The sequence below is a fragment of the Balaenoptera ricei genome, chromosome 5 (assembly GCF_028023285.1).
Source record: "Balaenoptera ricei isolate mBalRic1 chromosome 5, mBalRic1.hap2, whole genome shotgun sequence".
Classification (NCBI taxonomy): domain Eukaryota; kingdom Metazoa; phylum Chordata; class Mammalia; order Artiodactyla; family Balaenopteridae; genus Balaenoptera; species Balaenoptera ricei.
The window spans coordinates 58596169-58622277 of NC_082643.1; the positions used below are offsets into that span (position 1 = coordinate 58596169).

The 26109-nt window shown below is 34.5% G+C and overlaps 1 protein-coding gene across 5 annotated transcripts in view; it reads left to right on the forward strand.

Annotated features, from left to right (window-relative positions):
• Positions 1–26109, forward strand: part of EPHA5 (EPH receptor A5) — a 320620-nt gene that overhangs the window by 133107 nt on the left and 161404 nt on the right. For all 5 annotated transcript variants that reach the window (XM_059924076.1, XM_059924074.1, XM_059924077.1 and 2 more), the window contains exons 4-5: positions 11421–11576; positions 15562–15897. In XM_059924076.1, coding sequence (XP_059780059.1) covers positions 11421–11576; positions 15562–15897 — 492 coding nt within the window. The remainder of the gene's footprint in view (positions 1–11420; positions 11577–15561; positions 15898–26109) is intronic.

Below are 26109 nucleotides of genomic sequence, written 5' to 3' on the forward strand. Positions count from 1 at the left end.
GTCTTCTGCCCATTTTTGGATTGGGGTGTTTGTTTCTTTGATATTGAGCTGAATGAGCTGTTTATATATTTTGGAGATTAATCCTTTGTCCGTTGATTCATTTGCAAATATTTTCTCCCATTCTGAGGGTTGTCTTTTCGTCTTGTTTATGGTTTCCTTTGCTGTGCAAAAGCTTTGAAGTTTCATTAGGTCCCACTTGTTTATTTTTGTTTTTATTTCCATTACTCTAGGAGGTGGATCAAAAAAGATCTTGCTGTGATTTATGTCAAAGAGTGTTCTTCCTATGTTTTCCTCTAAGAGTTTTATAGTGTCCAGTCTTATATTTAGGTCTCTAATCCATTTTGAGTTTATTTTTGTGTATGGTGTTAGGGAGTATTCTAATTTCATTCTTTTACATGTAGCTGTCCAGTTTTCCCAGCACCACTTATTGAAGAGACTGTCTTTTCTCCATTGTATATCTTTGCCTCCTTTGTCATAGATTAGTTGACCATAGGTGCGTGGGTTAATGTCTGGGCTTTCTATCTTGTTCCATTGATCTATGTTTCTGTTTTTGTGCCAGTACCATATTGTCTTGATTACTGTAGCTTTGTAGTATAGTCTGAAGTCAGGGAGTCTGATTCCTCCAGCTCCATTTTTTTGCCTCAAGACTGCTTTGCCTATTCGGGGTCTTTTGTGTCTCCATACAAATTTTAAGATGATTTGTTCTAGCTCAGTAAAAAATGCCATTGGTAATTTGATAGGGATTGCATTGAATCTGTAGATTGCTTTGGGTAGTATACTCATTTTCACAATGTTGATTCTTCCAATCCAAGAACATGGTATATCTCTCCATCTGTTGGTATCATCTTTAATTTCTTTCATCAGTGTCTTATAGTTTTCTGCATACAGGTCTTTTGTCTCCCTAGGTAGGTTTATTCCTAGGTATTTTATTCTTTTTGTTGCAATGGTAAATGGGAGTGTTTCCATAATTTCTCTTTCAGATTTTTCATCATTAGTGTATAGGAATGCAAGAGATTTCTGTGCATTAATTTTGTATCCTGCAACTTTACCATATTCATTAATTAGCTCTAGCAGTTTTCTGGTGGCAGTTTTAGGATTCTCTATGTATAGTATCATGTCATCCGCAAACAGTGACAGTTTTACTTCTTCTTTTCCAATTTGTATTCCTTTTATTTCTTTTTCTTCTCTGATTGCCGTGGCTAGGACTTCCAAAACTATGTTGAATAATAGTGGTGAGAGTGGACATCCTTGTCTCGTTCCTGATCTTAGAGGAAATGCTTTCAGTTTTTCACCATTGAGAATGATGTTTGCTGTGGGTTTGTCATATATGGCCTTTATTATGTTGAGGTAGCTTCCCTCTATGCCCACTTTCTGGAGAGTTTTTATCAGAAATGGGTGTTGAATTTTGTCAAAAGCTTTTTCTGCATCTATTGAGATGATCATATGGTTTTTATTCTTCAATTTGTTAATATGGTGTATCACATTGATTGATTTGCGTATATTGAAGAATCCTTGCATCCCTGGGATAAATCCCACTTGATCGTGGTGTATGATCCTTTTAATGTGTTGTTGGATTCTGTTTGCTAGTATTTTGTTGAGGATTTTTGCATCTATATTCATCAGTGATATTGGTCTGTAATTTTCTTTTTTTGTAGTGTCTTTGTCTGGTTTTGGTATCAGGGTGATGGTGGCCTCATAGAATGAGTTTGGGAGTGTTCCTTCCTCTGCAATTTTTTGGAAGAGTTTGAGAAGGATGGGTGTTAGCTCTTCTCTAAATGTTTGATAGAATTCACCTGTGAAGCCGTCTGGTCCTGGACTTTTGTTTGTTGGAAGATTTTTAATCACAGTTTCAATTTCATTACTTGTGATTGGTCTGTTCATATTTTCTATTTCTTCCTGGTTCAGTCTTGGAAGGTTATACCTTTCTAAGAATTTGTCCATTTCTTCCAGGTTGTCCATTTTATTGGCATAAAGTTGCTTGTAGTAGTCTCTTAGGATGCTTTGTATTTCTGCAGTGTCTGTTGTAACTTCTCCTTTTTCATTTCTGATTTTATTGATTTGAGTCCTCTCCCTCTTTTTCTTGATGAGCCTGGCTAATGGCTTATCAATTTTGTTTATCTTCTCAAAGAACCAACTTTTAGTTTTATTTATCTTTGCTATTGTTTTCTTTGTTTCTATTTCATTTATTTCTGCTCTGATCTTTATGATTTCTTTCCTTCTGCTAACTTTGGGTTTTGTTTGTTCTTCTTTCTCTAGTTTCTTTAAGTGTAAGGTTAGATTGTTTACTTGAGCTTTTTCTTGTTTCTTTAGGTAGGCTTGTATAGCTATAAACTTCCCTCTTAGAACTGCTTTTGCTGCATCCCATAGGTTTTGGGTCGTCGTGTTTTCATTGTCATTTGTCTCTAGGTATTTTTTGATTTCCTCTTTGATTTCTTCAGTGATCTCTTGGTTATTTAGTAACGTATTGTTTAGCCTCCATGTGTTTGTCCTTTTTACGTTTTTTTCCCTGTAATTCATTTCTAATCTCATAGCGTTGTGGTCAGAAAAGATGCTTGATATGATTTCAATTTTCTTAAATTTACTGAGGCTTGATTTGTGACCCAAGATGTGATCTATCTTGGAGAATGTTCCGTGTGCACTTTAGAAGAACGTGTAATCTGCTGTTTTTGGATGGAATGTCCGATATATATCAATTAAATCTATCTGGTCTATTGTGTCATTTAAAGCTTCTGTTTCCTTATTTATTTTCATTTTGGATGATCTGTCCATTGGTGTAAGTGAGGTGTTAAAGTCCCCCACTATTATTGTGTTACTGTCGATTTCCTCTTTTATAGCTGTTAGCAGTTGCCTTATGTATTGAGGTGCTCCTATGTTGGGTGCATATATATTTATAATTGTTATATCTTCTTCTTGGATTGATCCCTGGATCATTATGTAGTGTCCTTCCTTGTCTCTTGTAACATTCTTTATTTTAAAGTCTATTTTATCTGATATGAGTATAGCTACTCCAGCTTTCTTTTGATTTCCATTTGCATGGAATATCTTTTTCCATCCCCTCACTTTCAGTCTGTATGTGTCCCTAGGTCTAAAGTGGGTCTCTTGTAGACAGCATATATATGGGTCTTGTTTTTGTATCCATTCAGCCAGTCTATGTCTTTTGGTTGGGGCATTTAATCCATTCACGTTTAAGGTAATAATCGATATGTATGTTCCTATGACCATTTTCTTAATTGTTTTGGGTTTGTTTTTGTAGGTCCTTTTCTTCTCTTGTGTTTCCCACTTAGAGAAGTTCCTTTAGCATTTGTTGTAGAGCTGGTTTGGTGGTGCTGAATTCTCTTAGCTTTTGCTTGTCTGTAAAGCTTTTGATTTCTCCATCAAATCTAAATGAGATCCTTGCTGGGTAGAGTAATCTTGGTTGTAGGTTCTTCCCTTTCATCACTTTAAGTATATCATGCCACTCCCTTCTGGCTTGCAGAGTTTCTGCTGAGAAATCAGCTGTTAACCTTATGGGAGTTCCCTTGTATGTTATTTGTCGTTTTTCCCTTACTGCTTTCAATAATTTTTCTTTGTCTTTAATTTTTGCCACTTTGATTACTATGTGTCTCGGCGTGTTTCTCCTTGGGTTTATCCTGTATGGGACTCTCTGCGCTTCCTGGACTTGGGTGGCTATTTCCTTTCCCATGTTAGGGAAGTTTTCGACTATAATCTCTTCAAATATTTTCTCTGGTCCTTTCTCTCTCTCTTCTCCTTCTGGGACCCCTATAATGCGAATGTTGTTGCGTTTAATGTTGTCCCAGAGGTCTCTTAGGCTGTCTTCATTTCTTTTCATTCTTTTTTCTTTAGTCTGTTCCGCGGCAGTGAATTCCATCATTCTGTCTTCCAGGTCACTTATCCGTTCTTCTGCCTCAGTTATTCTGCTATTGATTCCTTCTAGTGTAGTTTTCATTTCAGTTATTGTATTGGTCATCTCTGTTTGTTTGTTCTTTAATTCTTCTAGGTCTTTGTTAATCATTTCTTGCATCTTCTCAATCTTTGCCTCCATTCTTATTCCAAGGTCCTGGATCATCTTCACTATCATTATTCTGAATTCTTTTTCTGGAAGGTTGCCTATCTCCACTTCATTTAGTTGTTTTTCTGGGGTTTTATCTTGTTCCTTCATCTGCGACATAGCCCTCTGCCTTTTCATCTTCTCTATCTTTCTGTAACTGTGGTTTTTGGTCCACAGGCTGCAGGATTATAGTTTTTCTTGCTTCTGTTGTCTGCCCTCTGGTGGTTGAGGCTATCTAAGAGGCTTGATGGGAGGCTCTGGTGGTGGGTAGAGCTGACTGTTGCTGTGGCGGTCAGAGCTCAGTAAAACCTTAATCCACTTGACTGTTGATGGGTGGGGCTGGGTTCCCTCCCTGTTGCTGTGGTGGTCAGAGCTCAGTAAAACCTTAATCCACTTGACTGTTGATGGGTGGGGCTGGGTTCCCTCCCTGTTGGCTGTTTTGCCTGAGGCAATCCAACACTGGAGCCTACCCGTGCTCTTTGGTGGGGTTAATGGCAGACTCTGGGAGGGCTCACGCCAAGGAGAACTTCCCAGAACCTCTGCTGCCAGTGTCCTTATCCCCACGGTGAAACAGAGCCACCACTCGCCTCTGCAGGAGACCCCCCAACACCAGCAGGTAGGTCTGGTTCAGTCTCCCCCAGGCTCACTGCTCCTTCCCCTGGGTCCTGATGCACACATTACTTTGTGTGTGCCCTCCAAGAGTGGGATCTCTGTTTCCCCCAGTCCCGTCAAAGTCCTGCAATCCAATTCCCACTAGCCTTCAAAGTCTGATTCTCTAGGAATTCCTCCTCCCGTTGCCTGACCCCCAGGTTGGGAAGCCTGACGTGGGGCTCAGAACCTTTACTCCAGTGGGTGGACTTCTGTGGTATAAGTGTTCGCCAGTCTGTGAGTCACCCACCCAGCAGTTATGGGGTTTGGTTTTACTCTGATTGCGCCCCTCCTACCATCTCACTGTGGCTTCTCCTCTGTCCTTGGACGTGGGGTATCCTCCTTGGTGAAGTCCAGGGTCTTCCTGTCAATGATTGTCCAGCAGCCAGTTGTGATTCTGGTGCTCTCGCAAGAGGGAGTGACAGCACGTCCTTCTACTCCGCCATCTTGGTTAATCCAAAAATTTTTTGTCTCCACACACATACAGACACACACACACAGGATGCTATTTTTAAATTGTCATTTTGAGTGTCTTTTAAAAATGTGTGTATTAATACTAAACATTAAACAAGTAATGAATGCCTAAATATGTGCCAGACAACATGTAAGCAATAGCCACGACTGAGTTATTTAATGGCATAATGGCAATGAGTAGTTTTTACTTATATTTATATGTCCAGTACAGTTTATGACACACAGGCTTGGTTTATTACATATATTGAATGAGTGAATATGTAAAGGATATGTAGCAATTAATTTTACTTTTTATTTATAAATATTATGTAATTCCTTTGAGCGTCTATCAATATTTGGTGAGCCTAATTTATATATATATATAGACATATATATATCTAGAGAAAGAGATATATTTAAAGTATTTATCAATAGTATTCTTGTTCTTCTCTGATATTGTTTTCTAATATTCAAATTAGCCTTATTGCTTTCAATCATTTAACTTAGATTCTAATTAGCCTATTCTAGATTCTAAAATAGGTTAGTTCTTATGTTTCTGTTTGCAAGCATTCAAGAACTGTTACCTAGTTGAAAATCTATTTTAATGTCAGTGTTTTAACACAGTACCTATTTTTTTACTGAGCATATATTTTAAATGTAAGGATAAATCTATTGCTGTTAAATTTTGGTATAAATATTATTGGATATATTTTGAATTGTAATTTCCTTCTAGCATGTTGTGTTATGCTGTTTTTCTTAATTAACACATCTTTTAAATTTCAGCTATCTTGTGGGCACCTTATTTTGAAAAATCTATTTAAAAAGCAAATTTGACATAGCTTATATTCTCTGACAATTCACATATGATAGAACTATGGTAAAAATCTTGTTCATAGTGATTTTCTGTCATTCTTAATAAAGTATAATTAGATAAATCTAATGACTTTTTGAAGGTTAATTATATCTTGAACTCTATAGACAACAACAGTCTGTGCATTTATTATTCTCATTTCCTTCTATACATATATATTTATATATATATATTTAAATGATCTGTATGTTTTAATTCGAATGGGGAGAATTATAATTTAATTATAAATTACTAAAACAGTATTTTTTACATTACTTAAATAATATTTTTCCTTGGTGACCATGCTTCTGGAGTATTGACTTTGAATTGTAAAATGGATTCATTTAAGTATCCCAAGGGTGAAGGACCTTTAACACGAAAATATTTTGGAAACATTAAAAGTAATTTAAATGACAAGAAATAGTTGGAAAAATCCTAACTTGTCAACTATACATTTTTGGTAATATTGAGGATTTAAAAAAATTCTTAATCAGAGTAGACAGCACCTTTTCACACTTTTAACAAATGACAGCCTTCATTAATTTGAATATAGATGACATGCATCTTATGTTTAAATCTAAAAACTGACTATAACATCTTTGTTTTTAAAGTGATACATATGAGAGTTAGTGTTGGTAATCTGTGCAAAACTTCTAAAGTAGTGAGTGAAGATGAAATATTTTTTACTTGCCAGAACTTAATATTTAAACAACTCTGATTACCAGCTTTTTAAAGTTCCTGCCATACCATTTAGACCCTAAGAAAGACACAAATGTACTACTTATACCAGTAAATACTGATGAATATGTACTCAATACAAAGAACTATGGTTCATATGATGAAAATCAAATGAACAGTTTCCATTCTCCAGAATGTTTATATGAGTTGGGAGTAGATGGAATTCATACACATAGAATTTTGGCAAAATATTTTCTATCTACCATAAAAGAGAAGTTAAACAAATGGTTCAAAGTTCTAAAGGATGTGTAAGGAAACAATATGTAATCATGGATTTAGCACAAGCATCATAGAAAAAAAACATAGCACTTAAAATGAGACTTGAAGCATGGACAGAATAAGAATTATTAAAAATAGTTTCTGTGCCTCCAGAGGACTGCTAAGATAATCTTATGAAACATGTTAACATAGGATGCATTTTTTTCTCCTGTTTCTTGTCCAACTTGAGTGGACTTGCATAGTATTTTCAAATATTTAGGTGACGTGTCATGTGAAACAGCTTTGCTCCAGAAGCTTCCTTTATTTTGAATGAACTATATCAAGTTGGAATTTAGAGAAATTTTACTGCTTATCTAAATAATTTTTGTTGAATATTGTCATGATTAAAATGTAAAAAGTAAATTTTACTTTTTTTGACTATTATTTATTTTCTGTTTCCCAAATATATCGTAGCTTCAGGGTATAGAGTATAATTTTTATTTTCTCCCCACAGTACAAATATTCCCTGCCACAGTGCTTAACAGAAAGAATGTCCTCAAAAAAAAAAAAAAATAATAATACACACAGAGTCTTCCAAATGTGTTCAGATTAAATCCAAGTTTATCATGAACTACAAGCTTTTTTACCTCCCCCCCCCCAATTTACATTTCTTGTCTTTTGGCCTGGAATGCTTTTCCTGCAATATTCAGAGGCAGATAAAGGAGTTTCTCAAGTGCTGGAAATTGCAAGTAGGTTAGTATGAATGGAGATAGTGAGTGCGGAAGGAGGTCACATTTAAAGGGTTTCTTAAATATTGTGTGGAAACTTGTAGGCTATGCTAGCATTTTGTAGGAAAATTAACTGGAGTTTCCAAGAAGAGGACATCATCAAATGCTGTGGAGAAGTATGGCAACAAGTAGGCTACATTCGTAATAAAAGCAGTGGCAGTGGAGTGGAGTGTGTCAACATGTGACTTAAAATGAGGAGGTGGATATGCATGTATGGAAAAATAATTTAAGAAATTGTGTTCTGCATGGAAAGCAAACTGTTTGGTAGCTTTTCCCATGGGGAGAAATGGGGTCATGCGAGATTGATAGTTTTGTTGTTGTTATGTGTTTTGTTTTGCTTCACTTTGTTTCCATTGATGAGTTCTGGAAGTTGTATCAGGCTCCTGTTAATGACTACAGGAGGGAGGGAAAGGGGGAGAGAGAGGGAGCGAGGGGGAGAGAGAGAGACAGAGAGAGAGAGACAGAGAGACAGAGAGAGAGAGATTGACTGAGAGTGCCCCTGAGTATGTAAAAGGGATAGTAGACACTTGGAAGATTACTCTCAGAGAGTTACAGTTCCTAATTCAAATAAAGGTATTTTTATTTGATAAGAGCAAAGACATTTCCATTTTAACAGGAAGAAAGGTGCATATAGGTTTGGAGATTTGGTGGTAGGAAAATAAGAAAGTTCCTCTCTGATGACTTCTATTTTCTCAGCATGCACACACAAATATACCATGAGAGTCACAAAGGAACAGAGCTTGTAAGGACTTAGAAGAAAGAGGAAAAGCTACAAAATAATCCTTTCGATAGTGGGAACTGAAGTTAACTAAGAAAATAACACTAAGATTGTGTAGCAGCATTGCATGTCTCACTTGGATTTAGGGCCATGATTTGAAGGCAATGGATAATTACGGTTTTGTGATATTTTTCTTGGACAACATTAAACCCTACAGTTTTCCTCTCTATACCTCTATTTGGATGTCCTTAGCCACCTCAAATTAAATAATGCTTTAAATATAATCATTATCTTCCCCCAATACATTTCAGATCTAGTGTTCTCTGAGAAAATGGTACCAGTATTGCCAGTGCAGTTTAAGCCAAGCACCTTAGAGTCATTCTTAAGATTTATCATTCATGCATCTGATCAATTAAATGTATCATGAAATCTTGCTGATTTTACCTCATATTCATCTCCTGAATTTACCTACTCTTATCACCATTGGATCCACTCTTGTCCATTTTTGGACCAATGCAACAGAAACAAAAAGGTCAAATGCCTCCAACCATGTTCCTTTCCAATCCATTGCACGTGTTACAGTGAAATGATCTCTTAAACACTACTTTGATCTTATTATTTCCATGCTTAAAACATTGTAATGACCTGTTTTTACCCGTTAAATAAAAGTCCCAAATAATAGAAACCATAAGGTGTTTTCTGACCTGGTATCCTCTTCCCTAACTTCATCTCTGCCTCTTTATTCCTACTATCTCCCTGATCAATATTTTAGTGTTTTTCATATCCCTATTGGTCCTCCTCCTCTTTTGGTCCTTTGAAAAGACTTTACCCTCTAAGGCACTGCAGTACTCCTCCTCAAATTGGATAATTTTCCTAATCTTTTACGTCTCAGCAGAGGCTCTGCTTCCTGAGGGAAGTCTTCTTTGACATCCCAGTCTAAATTGTGTCCATATTCACTCCCAAGCTCTTTCTCTTTCCTAGAATAATCATATTTATAATTATTCCTACAGTACCTTTAAGCCTCATAAAGGCAGGGCCATGTCTATCTTTTTTACCTTCATAACCCAGTAGCAAGGAAACTTTCTGGTCCACCACCTGCTGAAAGCATTTTGTTCAACTACTGAACAGAAAGATACATTTATCTACTTTTTACTTACATTTATATTGTTTCCTATTTCCAAAGTTCCCATGGAGGGTTGAAAAATAGTGTAATATGTGATATCATATCAAGTTTTTAAATTAAAAGGCACTCATTAAAAAGAAATGACTTTTGTTTCATGAGTGATAAATGAGTTCCAAATATGCAGAATATGTTGATGGACAGTTCATGTCTTTGAGAGCAAATCATGTTTGAAGTGAGAATGGTTTTACTAAAAAGGATAAAAGAAGAAAAATTGGGTAACTTAGCTAAGAATGGTACTGGTTGCTACAGCAATCCTATTATAAGAAAAATAATATTTTAAATCTTCTCCTAATCATTTAACTACAAGAATGTCCCTAATATTATCAAAAAGCTCTTCTTATCTTTCAAATACGTGCACATTCGCTCTGAACTTATAAGAGCATTAAGGCTTTACTATAGCTATAATTAGATCTACTGAAAAAGTACCTTCTCATTTTTGTCAATTCCTGATTATTCATGGGGATGGCAGAAAGCCTTAGCATGGATTACTAAAACCCCAGATCATTTATAGCACATGAAAATTGGCCCCAATTCATTATGTCTATCAAAAAATTCCTTTGAAATACAAGTTTACCTTTAAGCTTAGCAAATGTTCATTGATACTTGAATAAATGCTCTTAAGTATAAATAGTGAATTTTCAAAATATGAAAAAACATAGATGGTTGATTAGCTTTATGTTAACTAAGCTCTAAAAAGTAATCAAACCATCAGTTTGGTGGTCTTCACTTTGTTCATAATGGGCAATTGGAATATTGAAGTTTGGCTTTATTACCCATTAAGAAGAAAGAAAGATACAAAAGTCTAGGGAATCTACAGAATAAAGAGACTTACTTTATTAGCATTTACTAATAGCATTTACTAATAGTAATGCTAACTAATAAAGTTAGCATTTACTTACCTGACCACCAACTTAAGAAAAATATCGGAGAACATTTTCTTCATGTGATTCTAAGTAATTCAGTTACATTTTTCGTGCCATGCCATTTACTCATGTGTGCATTACATAACAATACATGAACACCTTCTGTGGTCAAACACTGCAATAAGTACTGTGAATGGAAAATTGAATAAGGCACAATTTTTCCCCTTTGTAGAGCATCATAATTTTTATAGTATAAACATGACTGATATTAGAATAGATGCATGTTGAATCAGTAAGAATCTCAACGAAAAGTTCTAAAATGGAGTAAAATGTAAAACAAATGCCTAAAATCTGACTCCTCCTGGAATCAATATAATAATAATAATAATGTGAATTAATAATAATGTGAATGATATACCAGCTCAATCATGCATTCTCTCCATTCTAACAGAATTTTGTGAAGGTTTTAGCACATACTAATTGGTTTATTTATTAATTCAACAACAAAATTTTAAGTAACTACTGTGTACCATGCCATTCTCTGAGCATAGTGGAAATTTTGTATTTCTTCAACATAAGTTGTATTAATAATAGCATAATTGAAAATTATACTCAAAGCACTTCTTCAGTTTTAAATACATATGAGTATTTACCTTTTATAATATAATTTCTTATAAGCTCCTGTAGCATAAAAATCATTAAAAATATATCTATTCCAAACATGTTTAATTTAAATACTTAAAATAAATATTTAATTATCTGAATGAATAGCCTGTTATTTATGATTCAGAAACTGACGAAAAATTTTTGAAATTAATGAAAAGATGGTGTTATATGTAATCTGTGTATACTAGTCAAAATAATGACATTATTCACAAAACAAACACTGCATCTGTTCCAGGGAAAAGCTTAGTCTCTTATTTCTTTTGACAGTGTGCAGACCTGGGTTCTTCAAAGCCTCACCTCACAGCCAGAGCTGCAGCAAATGTCCACCTCACAGTTATACCCATGAGGAAGCTTCAACCTCTTGTGTCTGTGAAAAGGATTATTTCAGGAGGGAGTCTGATCCACCCACAATGGGATGCACAAGTAAGGAAACCCATGGACATTTGGTGATACTAACTTTCACCAGTTTGAAGAAAGAGCATGATGGAGCCTGTTACATTCTATTACCATTTCCCTAAAACAGGCATAATATTTAATCTTCCAATATAGTATTTCACCAGATTTCAACCTTCTTGAGTAAGCATTGAGAAATTTGAGTCTGTTTTATCACTTACTGTGAGAAGCATCCATTTTCCCTCATTTCAAATTCAACATCTGAGCCACAAATATGGAATTTTTCCTTTTATTTTATGATTTATTTTAGTGTTCATGATAGCCAAACATGACTTTGACAAATCCATTCCCCTGTTTCTGGTAAACCTTTTTTATTTTTCTTCCTCCTCTTCTTCTTCCAAGGCAGCTTTCTGATCACAAAAACGTGCAGTACATGGCTCTTCCACCTTCTCGTTCTAACCTGCCCCACTAAGCTGCAAAGACCAATGAGAAGGTCATTTATAAAAGAAGACAGGAAACACTACACAAACATGGAGAACTGGGGGATGGCAAATCAAATTTAAGAGTCGCATATAAAATCAGCTGTCAACTAGGATTTTCAAGTAGTTGTTGTGTTTATTAACAGTGAGTGTCCTTAACTGTTATTAATTATATGCTCAGGTAATCTTATAATGAGTAGATGAATATTAAACATTTAATTCCAACAGTTGCAGTGGGTACATCCACATCTATCAATGTTTTGGTGTTTTTGTTTTTCTAGTGTTCCACATATTTCTGGGAAGGAAACAAATTTATGTGTTAGTTTGCTTCATGACAATACTTCTTTAGTTTTTCTACCATAGTCTCTATAGCAGATCAAACAAAAACAGAAAATTGAAGGGAAGAACAGTGAATCCCATCTCCCCATAACATTCAGTTTCCATGATGTCCCATGTTTTACTCTTTTAGATCCCAGTAAGTTGTAGGTGCTTTCAAAGATGAAGACACATTTTTTTTGAAATTTAGTATTCATGGGTATCATATATAAAGACATACAATTTCTTTACTTAAATAATCACAAACTGAAATTTTATCTGAATTTCAGTGTCAATTTCATCGTGTCAGTGAAACATATTTTCATAATTTCTCAAATCATTGATATTAATTAACTCTATATTGCTAAAGATCATTCTTTATCACATTCTGATAATTTTATGGGTTAGATGATTACTAATTATAAACAGTCCTCTTCAAATAAGTAAATGACATCATTATATACATTTTTTGAGAGGATACATTTGAATTGAGGAGATATAAACAGTGATTGAATGTGATGCATCTTGGTTTCAGTGGAAATTGCTTCAATTATTCAGAGCAAAAGAAAGCCCAAATAGTAGGGGGGAGTGTTGGCTAGACTGTAGTTTGGTAAATTAGGGAGAGAAAACCATATCTTGACTTATTTAAATTTTATTAATTTTGTAAGAATTCTTTCTTTAAGTAGACCATCCATGACCTTTATCTTTCTCAGCACAAATGTGAGCCTCCCTTTCTGTAAGTTTACTAGGTTTGGGAATGGTGGAAAGCCCTGCTCTGGTGGCAAGGACTGCTTAGCTTTCTTTTAGGACCTGAGGCTTTATATTTTCTCTGTCTCCAGGTGCGTGAATTTCTAATACTGTGTCTCAAAAGAACACTAATTTGTATGCATTTCTCAAAAAAGACTATTGGGAGTCCTGTAGAAGATCTTTCTAATATATAATCTGTGAGTGTGTGTGTTCTGTTCTTAGTTGCATTCATTATAACACAAATTCTTCATATGATGATACCCTTGGACAGATGAGATGGCTTGATTGATGTCTCTTTGGCTCTTTGCTATTAAATTTATGGTTTCAACTACTTTTAATGTTTTTTCTGGTACTCTGGACAACAAAATGTTATAAACCTGTAGGAAAAGAAAATCAAACAAAATTCAGATTCTAATGAATCTGTTCAAATTGAGTGTACTTCTCACAGCTCTACTTTGGTTCATGCATCACATCTATTAGCAGGACAGTGAAATTTCATTACATTATTTTTAGGTGCATGTCAGTCTCAGTCTCCACTGGTTACCTCTACTTTAGGGCTTCCCTTGAATATGAGTTTTATTTTGACTTTGAGAGGCATATGTGCCCCCACCCACATGCTGAGGGGCTGTTAGTAGAAGAGTCAAGAAAAAGAGTCAGACTCTGATGCAGTTTTTACAGATTTAGAGGAAAGGTGGTAACTGAGGGGTGTATTTCAGTTGGTAGAAAAAAACCCTCAGAAGTTTGATATCTTTTTGAAGTAGACAAATTTCAAGTATATTTTACCTTTTTCTCACAAGTAGACCTGTAACATTTTGATCTCAAATTACATTTTCTCCATAACCTTCCGCTATTCAATAAATAAGGTAGAGGGAATAGAAAAAAAAAAAAAAAAAACCACTTGTATTTCCATCTTAAGTATTTGTTTCAACTTAAACGTGACTGTTTTATATCGAAGTGTGTGAGGTTGTATGGAAAAATGCACAGGGTTCAACCACAAATATAGCTAAAGTGGAGATTGTTTTGTCAAAACTGGCAGCTTTTACGTTATGGGGTTCTTTAATTTTAAGTGACATTTTATAAATACTAGGTAGCTTTCTTATTACTTTTAAATTTAGTCCTCAGCAGTCATGGCTTAATAAATGTTAGGTAGAAATTAACATTAATTTCTATATTTAGAACAGACAGCACATATTAAGATAACTAAGCTATGTCATCCTAAGTAGCTTAATTTATGCTTATGAACCATTCAGCTACCATCACAGTCTATTTTATTCCCTGTTGGGAAATCTTTACTATGTCTGAAACAAATATAAATGTATTTTCTCTTTGAGAACATCTGATCATATAATATTAACAGCTGACTGAAGTTGTAACTCTGAGTATCTAAAAATCTACTATAGAATCAGACATTATGCAATGAATTCTTTTAAAGACTTTATTTTTTAGAGCAGTTTTAGGTTCACAAAAAAATTAAGATGAAGGTGTAGAGATTTCCCATGTATCCCCTGTCTGCGCACATTCATAGCTTGTCTCATTATCAACATCCCCCACCAGAGTAATACATTTGTTACAATTGATATGTAAACAAGTTTAATTCTCTTTAGTCTGCTAACTATTATTTCAGAAATAAAGTAATAAACACATGAATATTATTTGTTATTTATATATAAATTTATTCTGCTGATCTTTCAAGGTCAGAACATGTTCATTCTTCCTCTTATTGTGTTTTTGAGAGTTATTTTTAAAATAAATTTTAGATTTCCAATTAAGTAAAATTCACAATTTTGCAGAGACACAATATTAAAACAATATCAAAGTAAGTAGAATTTTATTACAGATTGCAATGTTGATCAACTACTTAAATTCTAGTTCTTTCTTGACATATGAGGGAGGTTCCAAATTCTGTTGGTGGTTTATCAGTAGCTATGCAATTTATTTGGAGATAAACTAAGGCTACTTTTTCTACTTTCTGTGGAATTTGTACTCAAGAGCCACACTAATAAATCCTATTTCTACCTGTGCTCATTGCTTAGTAAATCCTTCATGTTTACTTCCTAGGTTTCAGGGATGAGTATCATTGAGGGAGTAATCTGTTCAATCCCCAAGGAGAATTATTCCTTGGACTTGCCAAAGAACTTACCACTATTTGAATACATAATTTTATCTAACATTTTTTGCATACATATTTTTACCCATAATTCTTTACATATACACTAAGCAAAACATCTTTATTTGAATTTGCAACTTTGCCAAGATAAGTCATTTCTATAGTATACCAACCCCACTATTGTTTCTACAAAGGTATAACAAGATTTTTCAAAGATTATTACAAATTGATGACTCTTGCATTCTCCCTGCTTAACAGATTGATTGCAAATCCATTTTTTTCCCTTCAGACCAGAGATTTGTGTAGTAAACAATGCCTAATTTTATCATCTCAAAATTTGTTTTTTTCACTTTACTTTGCAAACCAGGACCCCCCTCAGCTCCTCGGAATGCCATCTCAAATGTTAATGAAACTAGTGTCTTTCTGGAATGGATTCCTCCTGCTGACACTGGTGGAAGGACAGATGTGTCATATTATATTGCATGCAAGAAGTGCAACTCACATGCAGGTGTGTGTGACGAGTGTGGCGGTCATGTCAGGTACCTCCCCCAGCAAATCGGCCTGAAAAACACCTCTGTCATGATGGTGGATCTGCTTGCTCACACAAACTATACCTTTGAGATTGAGGCAGTGAATGGAGTGTCCGACTTGAGCCCAGGAGCCCGGCAGTATGTGTCTGTAAATGTAACCACAAATCAAGCAGGTAAGTGTGATGTCTAACCAAATCATGTACCTTAGGCCGAGCTCTGTCAGTCATCTCCACAGCTCAGGGCTAAGTTGCCTGAGACGTGAGAGATGACTTCCCATTATCCAGAGGGTTAGGACTTAAAGTAAAATACATCTTGAAATGCTTTATCTTAGCTTTAAGCAAATAAAAGCTAAGGCTTTCTTAGCAGACACATCCATGGACAGAAAAAAAAAAAAGATAGGCTTTAATTGAATTTTTTCATTAAAAAATACATTTCTGGCTCAAATCCATTTGTGGCAAAATTTTTTATCTCATAATTTCACACAGTGCAATAATTACAGCTCAGATCTACATTTTTGCTGTTTTGTTTACTTCAGGTGTTTTTGTTAAATTCATTAATTTAGCAGGTAATCTGGCAGGTTGGTTTGTTTGTTTGGCACCACATCTGAATTTTCTTTGCAGATTGAAATAGGATTTTCTTATTATTTCTATTATTATTATAATAAAAATGAATGAGATAATTTTTTGATAAATCCACTTATCAAAATTAAAATAACTATGAACCATTGTACAACCACCATACATGTGAAGATACATCTATATTCTATATGAAGATCTTGGAAATATTAGGGAGTAATTATTAAAGAGTAGGGAAAATAGTTCTGCTTGAACTACTAATTCCCCTAAATTTTCCCCTCAAATATTTAATTTTAAGAAAACAATATAGAAGAATTATTTTCTGTTAAAATAAAAACCAAAGATAAACTATGGCTGAATTAATAACTCATTATGTGGCAGGAGTCATTCAAAGCCTATGAGTAACTTATAACTTGTTTTTGTCAACAACAAGTACATGGGCGGGAAGAGGCATTCAATGTAACTTTCCTTCTATTTTTTGGCCAAAACTCTCAGTCCAAGGGCATAAGCTTGTTACCTCATAATTACCTCAGGTGGGCTTTGGTGGGTGAGGACATCTTTGCCGGTAGAGCTCACAATGCAATAGGATGTGTTTGACTGAATCGAATCAGACTTAATTCATATAATGTTAGTATAAGTTTGTAGGTGGTGGAATGATCTGGTTGACAAGAGAATGCTGTTGGTAATCAAGTTTTGGCCAAAATAATGTGAATTATTGGATGTGTCAGGTAAATGAAGTGGTTATCTCTTGAGAATAAGAAAAAGAAAACACATGCCATTGAGTTCATAGTTATTTTTGACTGATAAAACTGAAGAAAACATTCAAAAGTGGCCCAGATAATATACAGGTATTTGTGTAATTCACTAAGAATCATTCTAAGCACTCTAGATGTTCTCATCCATGTTGAATACATGCCAATAGCATTTTTTTATTCCATGAGAAAAAACACGGTACACGTATACACCACTGTCCTCAGTGAATCCTTTATATTTTCTCCATTTACTCCCTAACCTAAGGTTGAACTAATAAAAGTGCTAAAAAGAGCTAGACAAAAATAGTGAAAATTAGGTTTTCCTTCAGTATAGACTCAGCTTCTGGCAATACTAGTGTATGTTGACTTTCCATCGCAGTGTCTGAATGCCACAAGTGCTCTGTGAATGTGAACCGCCTTCCCACATCAGAAAAATACTGGCATTAAACATTTCATGTCAGGCTTCATATGCAACGTCTTTCAAGCTTACTTGGTTCTACGTGTGAATCTTCCATTAACATATTGAAAGCATATTGAACAATCATTAAGAGTTGTATCCCTTTGGGAGGACATTTTCTAAGCTTGCATAACTTTCTTTGAAAGATATTTCTCTGATGAACTAGATGTAAGAAATGACCGTTTATTTTTTAAATGATGTTATTAATATTTGCTCTAGTTGTCTTTGACTTGCTGGCCTGTTAGGACTGCAAAGTGTGTTTTTTGTTTTTTCAACTTTAAAAACCTTATATATCAAGAAAGAATAATTTTCATCCAGCTGTTCAAGGCATGGCTATCACGTAAAACAAACATTTGTATTCAGAGCAGAAACTTTTGGTTGCTGCTTCTTTTCCTCAAGTTCTCAGAGTACATATAGTGTAAAATCACTACAAAACTACCCCCCAAAAAATCAAAATAAGAAGGGAGATTTTCGCAGTATCTGACATTTCAGACCAACTAAGTCTCAATTTCCACAAAAATTATTAACTTCAAGTAGCTCCTAAAAGCTCTTAGATTCAATGCCACTATGCTGGACATTTATCAAGTACCATCATTATAGAAAGTGGGCTGTAGTAGTTGGTTTTAATGTCTGAATTTTTCTTCAGCATTAAATTGAAGAAAGTTATCTGTACCACATGCGGTTTTTATATAAAACGTCTTTCAGCAGATTCCAACATTAGTTTTACTCTCCTCTAAGGAGTGTTTTTTGAGAAATGCATGTGTTTCTTAATTGATTTGTCTCAACTTTATAATTTTTTGTCATTTTCTGATTGATTTATGTCTGTGACATGAATGTGATATATGAACTGTCCAGATTCAAAATTATATTCAACAAGTACAAGAAGAAATAAAAAATAGTAATTTTTTCAAGATGAGAATCTTGCATTAAGCTAGAAACTGAAACTGATTAGGTAACCCTGGCTCAGTCTATAAAAGGAAATAATGATTTCGTGCTGAGGATAGTGATTAAATGATTAATTTATGGATGTTTATACAGCATTTAAGACATTTTTCCAGCTATTAAATCATTATGGAGTCTAGCATCTTGCTTTTGCAAGTTGCCAGAATTCAAATGATACTTTTTTTGCATGTAATTTAATAGTCAAGTCAAAAGATGAAGTTTTAAGAAAAGCTAAATACTATACTTAGTTGGAATTTATGGGCCTCGTAAAATTCAGCATAAGTACTTAGGTTGACAAGGAAAAAATTACAGAGTTATTGTGGGGATTATCATGGTCAAGAAATATAAACACATATGAAGGGGGAAATTGAGGGAAAAAAAGTAATTTACAAATGGACTTGAGGACACAGGGTGGGGGGAGGGGAAGATGGGGTAAAGTGAGAGTAGCATCGAAATATATATACACTACCAAATGTAAAATAGATAGCTAGTGGGAAGCAGCAGTATAGCACAGGGAGATCAGCTCGATGCTTTGCGACGACCTAGAGGGGTGGGATAGGGAGGGTGGGAGGGAGGCTTAAGAGGGAGGGGATATGGGGATATATGTATGCATATGGCTGATTCACTTTGTTGTACGAGAGAAACTAACACAGTACTGGGAAGCAATTATACTCCAATAAAGATGTATTAAAAAAGAAAAAAAGTTAAAAGAACAGTGTGAGAAGGGGAAAATGATAGGAAAATACGGCGTTGGCCAAAAGATTCATTCGGGTTTTTCCATAACATCTCATGGAAATGTGAATACGTTAATCACATAAAGAACTCTAATAGTCAAATTGCTAAGTGGATAAAATAATGGATATAAAAACCGTGCTTTATTAAACTCAAACTTAGAAAAGGAATAAAATTCATTGAGCTCCTCCAGTTTTCTAGTGATTTTGCCTTTCTATGCAGTGCATTGTTTTAAAAAATTGATGTACATTTAGTAATTTTTCTTTATAGAAAAAAGCATTTAGATTATTTACATGACAATGCTTCTGTTGTTCACTCCTGTTGTTCTTCTGTTTTATTATTTTAGGGCGTCTGAAAGTATATATCTGCTAGATAGATGGATAGATGGAGGGTGATTTATCAACATAGTATGAAAATTAAAAATCCCATTGAAAGCAGTTACTTTAAATGTTTCATTATCTGCTCACAAAAGAGTGTGCATTTATGATGCTCTTCTATAAACATATTTAAAAATTTTTTACTTTAAAATAATTTTGCACTAGGCATACTTTATCAAGAATTAAATCATAAAGTTCTTTTAATATATGCAAATGTATATTTTATCCCTAGAAGGAATAAGCTCATTCTAACTGAAAAACCAAAAGTATTAACACTTTAATTTGCAAAGGTACAGAATCACCAAATTTTAATTGTTTTTGAAATAGTCTTAGACTCTTGGATTTTGTCCTCAGAGCACTTGATTAACATGATATGAGTTGCAAAGTGCAACAAACACTTTGGAGGGCATGTCCCAACCTGTCCCAGACTATCAGAAATATCACTAAGAAATGTGATTACTGTATTTTGAAGGGTTTTATTTCTTGGTTCTTCCAAAGGTGTCTGGGGGACATGATAATCCCATTTCATCAGGTACTTTCAATTTGATGCCATTCATGTAGTTGTCCAGCATGATGTCTCACAGGATGTGGAGATGATCAGGGTTCCTGAGACTAAATTATGCTGTAGAGTTGGAAATTTAAGAGAATGCTGAACTGAGATGGTAAAAGTACATAGTTGTTCCTGAGAGGAGGGCAACAAACATTTTCTGTTGGTCTCTATTGATTGAGATGTTAAAAAAAATGTTCATTGTCACTTGCTAGATTATTACTATAATCATTCTGAGGGTCTTTGTTGATTTTCTTCAGTGGAGAAAACTTATTGACTGTATTTGTAATCACCACTTGATTAAATGTATTGTTGTTTGCCAAGATTAGTTTGTCTTCTATACAGATTAAACAGGTAATTTAAATCGGCATGTTGGTAATCCCCACTCTTTATTCTTTTATTTTTTTATGGTGACACTAATTGCTGCATTCCCCTATGGATCCACTAAAGGTGTGTGTTTACTCTTTTGGCAGGAGGGAGATGCTTTAGTTTGGTCATTACTACAGTTTTACAGCTTTTACTGCATGAGCCTCAGAGACAAAGAGAGATTTCTTCCAGCTGAAGAGAAAATCTTCCAAATATACACCAGTAACCTGGTGAAATAATCAAAGAATTGAATGTGTCAGTTGTAATATGGGCTCAGGACAAAATCTCATTCATCACATTACCATCATAGCCTCCACTCATATCAGGGTTTCTTAGTGGTATTCCGGATTCACATGGATTAGTGTTAGCTCAGAGGCAGTTTTCTATAATTTGTGAAATCTATATTCTATACCCTAGTTTGTAAATCTAAATTTAGATCCAGAAATCTACATTTTATAATTTATAATCTACATTTTATAATCTAGGCGGTAACACCCCCCTTCCCACTTATCTAGAAATGGCCAGAGATTCCTTTCAGATAAACTGAAAAGGAAAATGTATAATATTAACGTATGTTACTATTGCACAGTCCTTCTTAAGGACAGTCAACTTTCTCTTCTTATTTAGGGGTTATAGGGTAAGTGAACTAAATCAGGTCTAGGAATTCGTGAGAGACCATGACTAACTAGGTCACTAAATTTTGATTTGTATTTCTCAGACCTTCATATCATTAGTGGTACAGATCAAATGGTCCATTATTTCAGTCACTAAATGCCATCGTACTAGACTTTTTCCATTCACATCTGCTGCCTATTATGAAATCTGTGCCCACTTTCCTTCTAGTGGTAAAGTGCTACTACTTGGCCTCTGCCATACTTGAACCCTAAAGAAATCAGGAAATCATTTCACTGCATCTTCAACCTCTGTGTTCTCAAGTATAGAGAACAGAAATTTTAGAGATTTTATTTATAAAGGTGGCACTGTCCTCATCAATTTATTTCTCATCATTATGGTAATGAAATTGTCTTCTGGGTCCTTTCTGAAGATGTAATTAGTGGATAGTTTCATAGGTTTTGGAAAATAAATCCACTTTAACATTCCTATTTCAGTAGATCATTTAATCCCTTCTTCTACATTAAAACAAGGAATTCCCAGTATCTGAACTTTATTTAAAAACTTAGCCCACCTTTCAGTCCAGATTTTGGTCAACTAATTGAAGAAGCATTTAGCACTTGTGATAGCTACCTGGAGAACCACATTGGATCCAGAATCTCTAATCATGCATTTATACCAGCTTGAATGAAATTGTTTCTCACTTCTCTGTAAGGAACACATAGAATCCATTTTCACACATATTCCCTATGCTTTTGCAGATTTAAGTTATAGAATCTTGTGAGACTCATATTCAAGGAGCTTCTTGTCTCCAGTATTGACCAGGTAGTTGGCTCCCAAGAGGATGTTGGGATCTTGAGTTCAGACGGAGTAATAAGTTTGAGCAGGAAGACAAGTACTTCCTTCTATCAGTTAATGATCTTAGATAAGGTATTGAAGACATGAAGGAACAGCTTCTTTGGTCAGGTGTGGAACAGCTTAATGGTAGCAAGAGAGACTCAGTAAGATTTAGAAGTTGAGAATATTTTGAATCATCTGTATTCTCCTACATATCCACATTCCAATGCTCAGGGCTTCACTCTTTTTCGCCAGTCAGTGGCCTCATTTTCTCATGAGAAAAGGCAATAAAGTCAATCATTTTAGCAGTTCAGGAATTCTGTGGGATAATACTTGGTTTTTGATGTGCAGTTCTGTCATCCTTTTCACTGTTAAGAGGACATGAGATATGGAGACTCTCTGATCATCTCAATATGACTTGAGCAGATAATTTAAACATTGAGAAGCTAATTTTGTTTCTTTAAATTCTGCAGTGCAGTTAGACACCGGCTATCCTTCCTATATTTCTTATATTTCCCATGCTTTTATGGTACTAAAACAGATGGAATTTGCTCACCAAAAATATTATCCTCAAGAATCACTTTATTTGAGGTGACCAGAGGTGATAAGACATATGCCCCGTGTTGTTAGATTACCATCCTTTAAAACTACATAGGTTCTTGCTACACTGAAATTCAACCAGTCAAACCACTGGTCCAAATCCCCATTCCTTTAAAAGACTGTTGCCTGCGACACTTCTCTTTGGGGAACATTTTTTGGTTTTAATGTCTATTTTCTTAGTTGCAAACAAAATTTACTCTGGTTTAAACAGAAAAGCCCTTTAATAAAAGGTATTAAGTGGCTTATACAATCATTGAGAAAAATAGATTCAAAGATTAGAGGCAAGTTTCAGGAGAAATGCCCAATACTCTACCACAGATCTGGCCTGATGAAGCGAAACATTGCCACTGCAGCTGTCAAGCAATAAATGGCAGGCACTTTACTTTATTGCAGTTGCTGCTGCCATTAGTAGCATTGCTATTTCGGAATCTCAAACTTGAAGCTACTGAAAAATCTTCAGATTTGCCACCATATTCAAACTATGATATCCAATGAATTTGTTCGAATTTGAATGAAAATTTCTACATATAATTGTTAAGCAAGTTATCTTCACTATTTTGAAAAGATCTGTTTTTTCAAGTAATTAAGGTTTGTTCATCCTATCTTTCTCTTTTTCTTCCTCCCTTCCCCCCTTCCTTCCTTCTTTCTTTCCTTTCTTCATTCTTTTTTTCCTTTGTTCTTTCTTTCCTTCATTCTGTATATTCTTTGTATTTCAGATGATGTGAGTTGAGTTAATAATATGCCTTAACTCATGGCACATTACCATCTTTGAGCTATGCAAGGTTCTCACCTGGTTTATGTATTTTCTTATGTACTGTTTTTATCCCAAATCCATTTTCCTAAACAGCAGCCTTTTCATGGATTATTTATTTCTATTCATAAGTATTCTTATTAAAAGTTTATTTAGCATTGGATGCATGTGTTTTTAATTTCAGGTCATCGTTATGTTAAATATCTCATTCTGACTACTAAATTTTTCACCACAATCAAAATATTTTATAGATCCACTTATATTGCTTTTGACCATCTAATGTGCTGCTTATAACTGTCTTACGTCCACTGCACTTTACACACTAATTCACCCAGGGACAGAGACCCAGATCCTTTGACTACCCAATCTGTGGGCATTCTTTATTCAATTTAAAGCCCTAATATAGTGATTTTCATTCAGTATATCCAAATTTTATTTTATAAAAACGGAAAAAAACTCAATAAAACTAGTAGATCACATTTTCATTTCTTTTCCAATTTCCCTACACAGTGTACCTAATATAATTTCATTGTCTTCAAAATATAATACACAGAGTAGAAACTGTGTGCGTGTGTGTGTGTGCATTTAATCTGTTACACAGAGCAGCAAATTAGTGTGTTGGTTAAAGATCTAGACTGTGGAGCCGGACTTTTTGTTTCCATACGGTCTCTGCCACTTACTAGCTATGTGACATGGTAAGTTACTTAAACATTCCAGAATCTCAGTTTATCCACTTGTAAAAATGGAAAAAAAAAAAAAAGTATCTATAACATTGGATGGTTGTGAGAATTAAATGAGTTAATATCTATAAAACAGAGTAATGCTTAGCACATAATAAGGTATTGATAAATGTTACTATAGTAGTATTTAAGAAACTTTTCAGTAGTATTCCAAATAGTGTGAGTTCATAGAAGAAACTATGAGATAAATACCTTTTTAGACTTTATGAGTATTATATAGACAAACCCATTGGTGAAGTAAAATAAGAAGAAAAAAATTCAAAAGTGAAAAATAATATATAGAATCAGTGATCAGGTAACAAAAGCAACTGCTTCAAGTTTGGACGAGTAAACTATGAGATTTCATTTTCCAATGGTGACTCTATCTTCAATGATTTCTTAAAACACTGAGTTTTATATTGGCATTGAAGTTTTTCAATTCAATAAAATATCCACAGCAATAACATAAAGAAACAAGAGAATAACAGCATCAAAGTAAGAGCGAAAAGGGGGAAAATACTTTGTATATAGAAAATAGTCATAATTTTCATTTTCATCAAAATGTATTTGGAAAAATACAAATTTTGTTAGCTACATCATTTTTGCTTATGGACAAATATTAATTTGTCAATTATTGAAGTTTCTAAAGAAAACTATCTAGAGACAAATGTTTTGTTTAATTACATATCATGAATATCTGTACATTGGCCTCATACTACCAACAAAAAATCTTTTAATTTTGCCAATTGAAGCTGCCCATCCACATCAAAACTTGGCTTAAGTGAGGCACAAGTTCTGAGCTTTTCCTATGCCTATTTGCTGTTTTGAAAACATAGTTCAAAAATGAGACACTAATCTGATGAATTTCTCCATAATTCATCTCTAGTGTATTTAATAAAGATTAGCAGATGGGGTGGAATATTTTTAGAAATCCTCAAAATACTTGTCTGGTTCACTGACAAGAATCTTTCTAGAGACTTCTCTGGTTTCTAAAAGAGACTTCAGGGACTTCTGTTCCTTCTTTTTTTTCCTTTCTAGCTACTGTGGTACCAATAACAGAGACTACAATGGCTAGCATGTTTCAGCACTTAGTGTGTGCACATTGCTATGCGAAGAACTTTATTTGCATTTTCTTATTTGATTCTAGCAACATCTTCATGACATAATATTATTATTATTCCCATTTTTAGGATGAAGAAACTGAAGTTTAAAGATCTGAAGTGATTTGCCCAAGGTCACAAATCTAGTAAGTGAGGGAATAGGAATCTAAACCACGAAATTCTTACTCTAGAGCTACTGTGCTCTGAATCACTAGTAAATATTGCTGTTTCCTCTGCCTGAAGCCTATTTCTTACATCATTGTCCTAGATAGCTCAGTCTTCAGATCTGCTTAAATCGCTGCTTCCATAAGAAAGTTTGCTCTGCTCTCCAGTTTGGGCTTGCCTCTCTAAGGTAACCTGGAGCATAGGCAGTACAACTATTTGCTTTCTTATCTATTTTTCTGGAATCTTCCCCTGGGGATCACAATAATGCCTGGAACCTGTGCTTCTTAAAATATTACCTAAAATAATGAGTTCAATTGTTTCTCTATTATTTGAATTAATGTTATAATTTCAGTTACTGGTGTGATGTGTAACGTGTTTCTAAATCTTTTGGAATGCTTCAGATAATTACGTGCTAAGGTTTTGTTTTCTTATTTCTGTTGAGTGCCTCTCCCCACCCCCTCTCTTTTAAATTCAGGATCCAGACACAGAGCCCTAATTGTAATTCATAGGTTTAGGTTTTCTGGAACTCTGAAATAAAACATTATTATTTAAGGTCTACTGCTTAGCTGGCCTTCCTACTTTCTTAATATCTGTTTCTTTACACACTCTAATCTTGACAAAAGAATTCACTGCAACTGACTGAACTCATTCCAGAGAGGAATTTTGTATAATGATTACTGTGCTATTTAAGAGCAATGCATAGTGTTTTCAATCTATAGTGTGTTTATGAGTTACTTACTCATGAACTGCACACTCTGCATTTATGGTTCATTATATCCAAGGGAGGGCCCGAGAATCTGCATATTTTAACACACACACACACACACGTCAGTGATTCTGCTGCAGGGTGTGT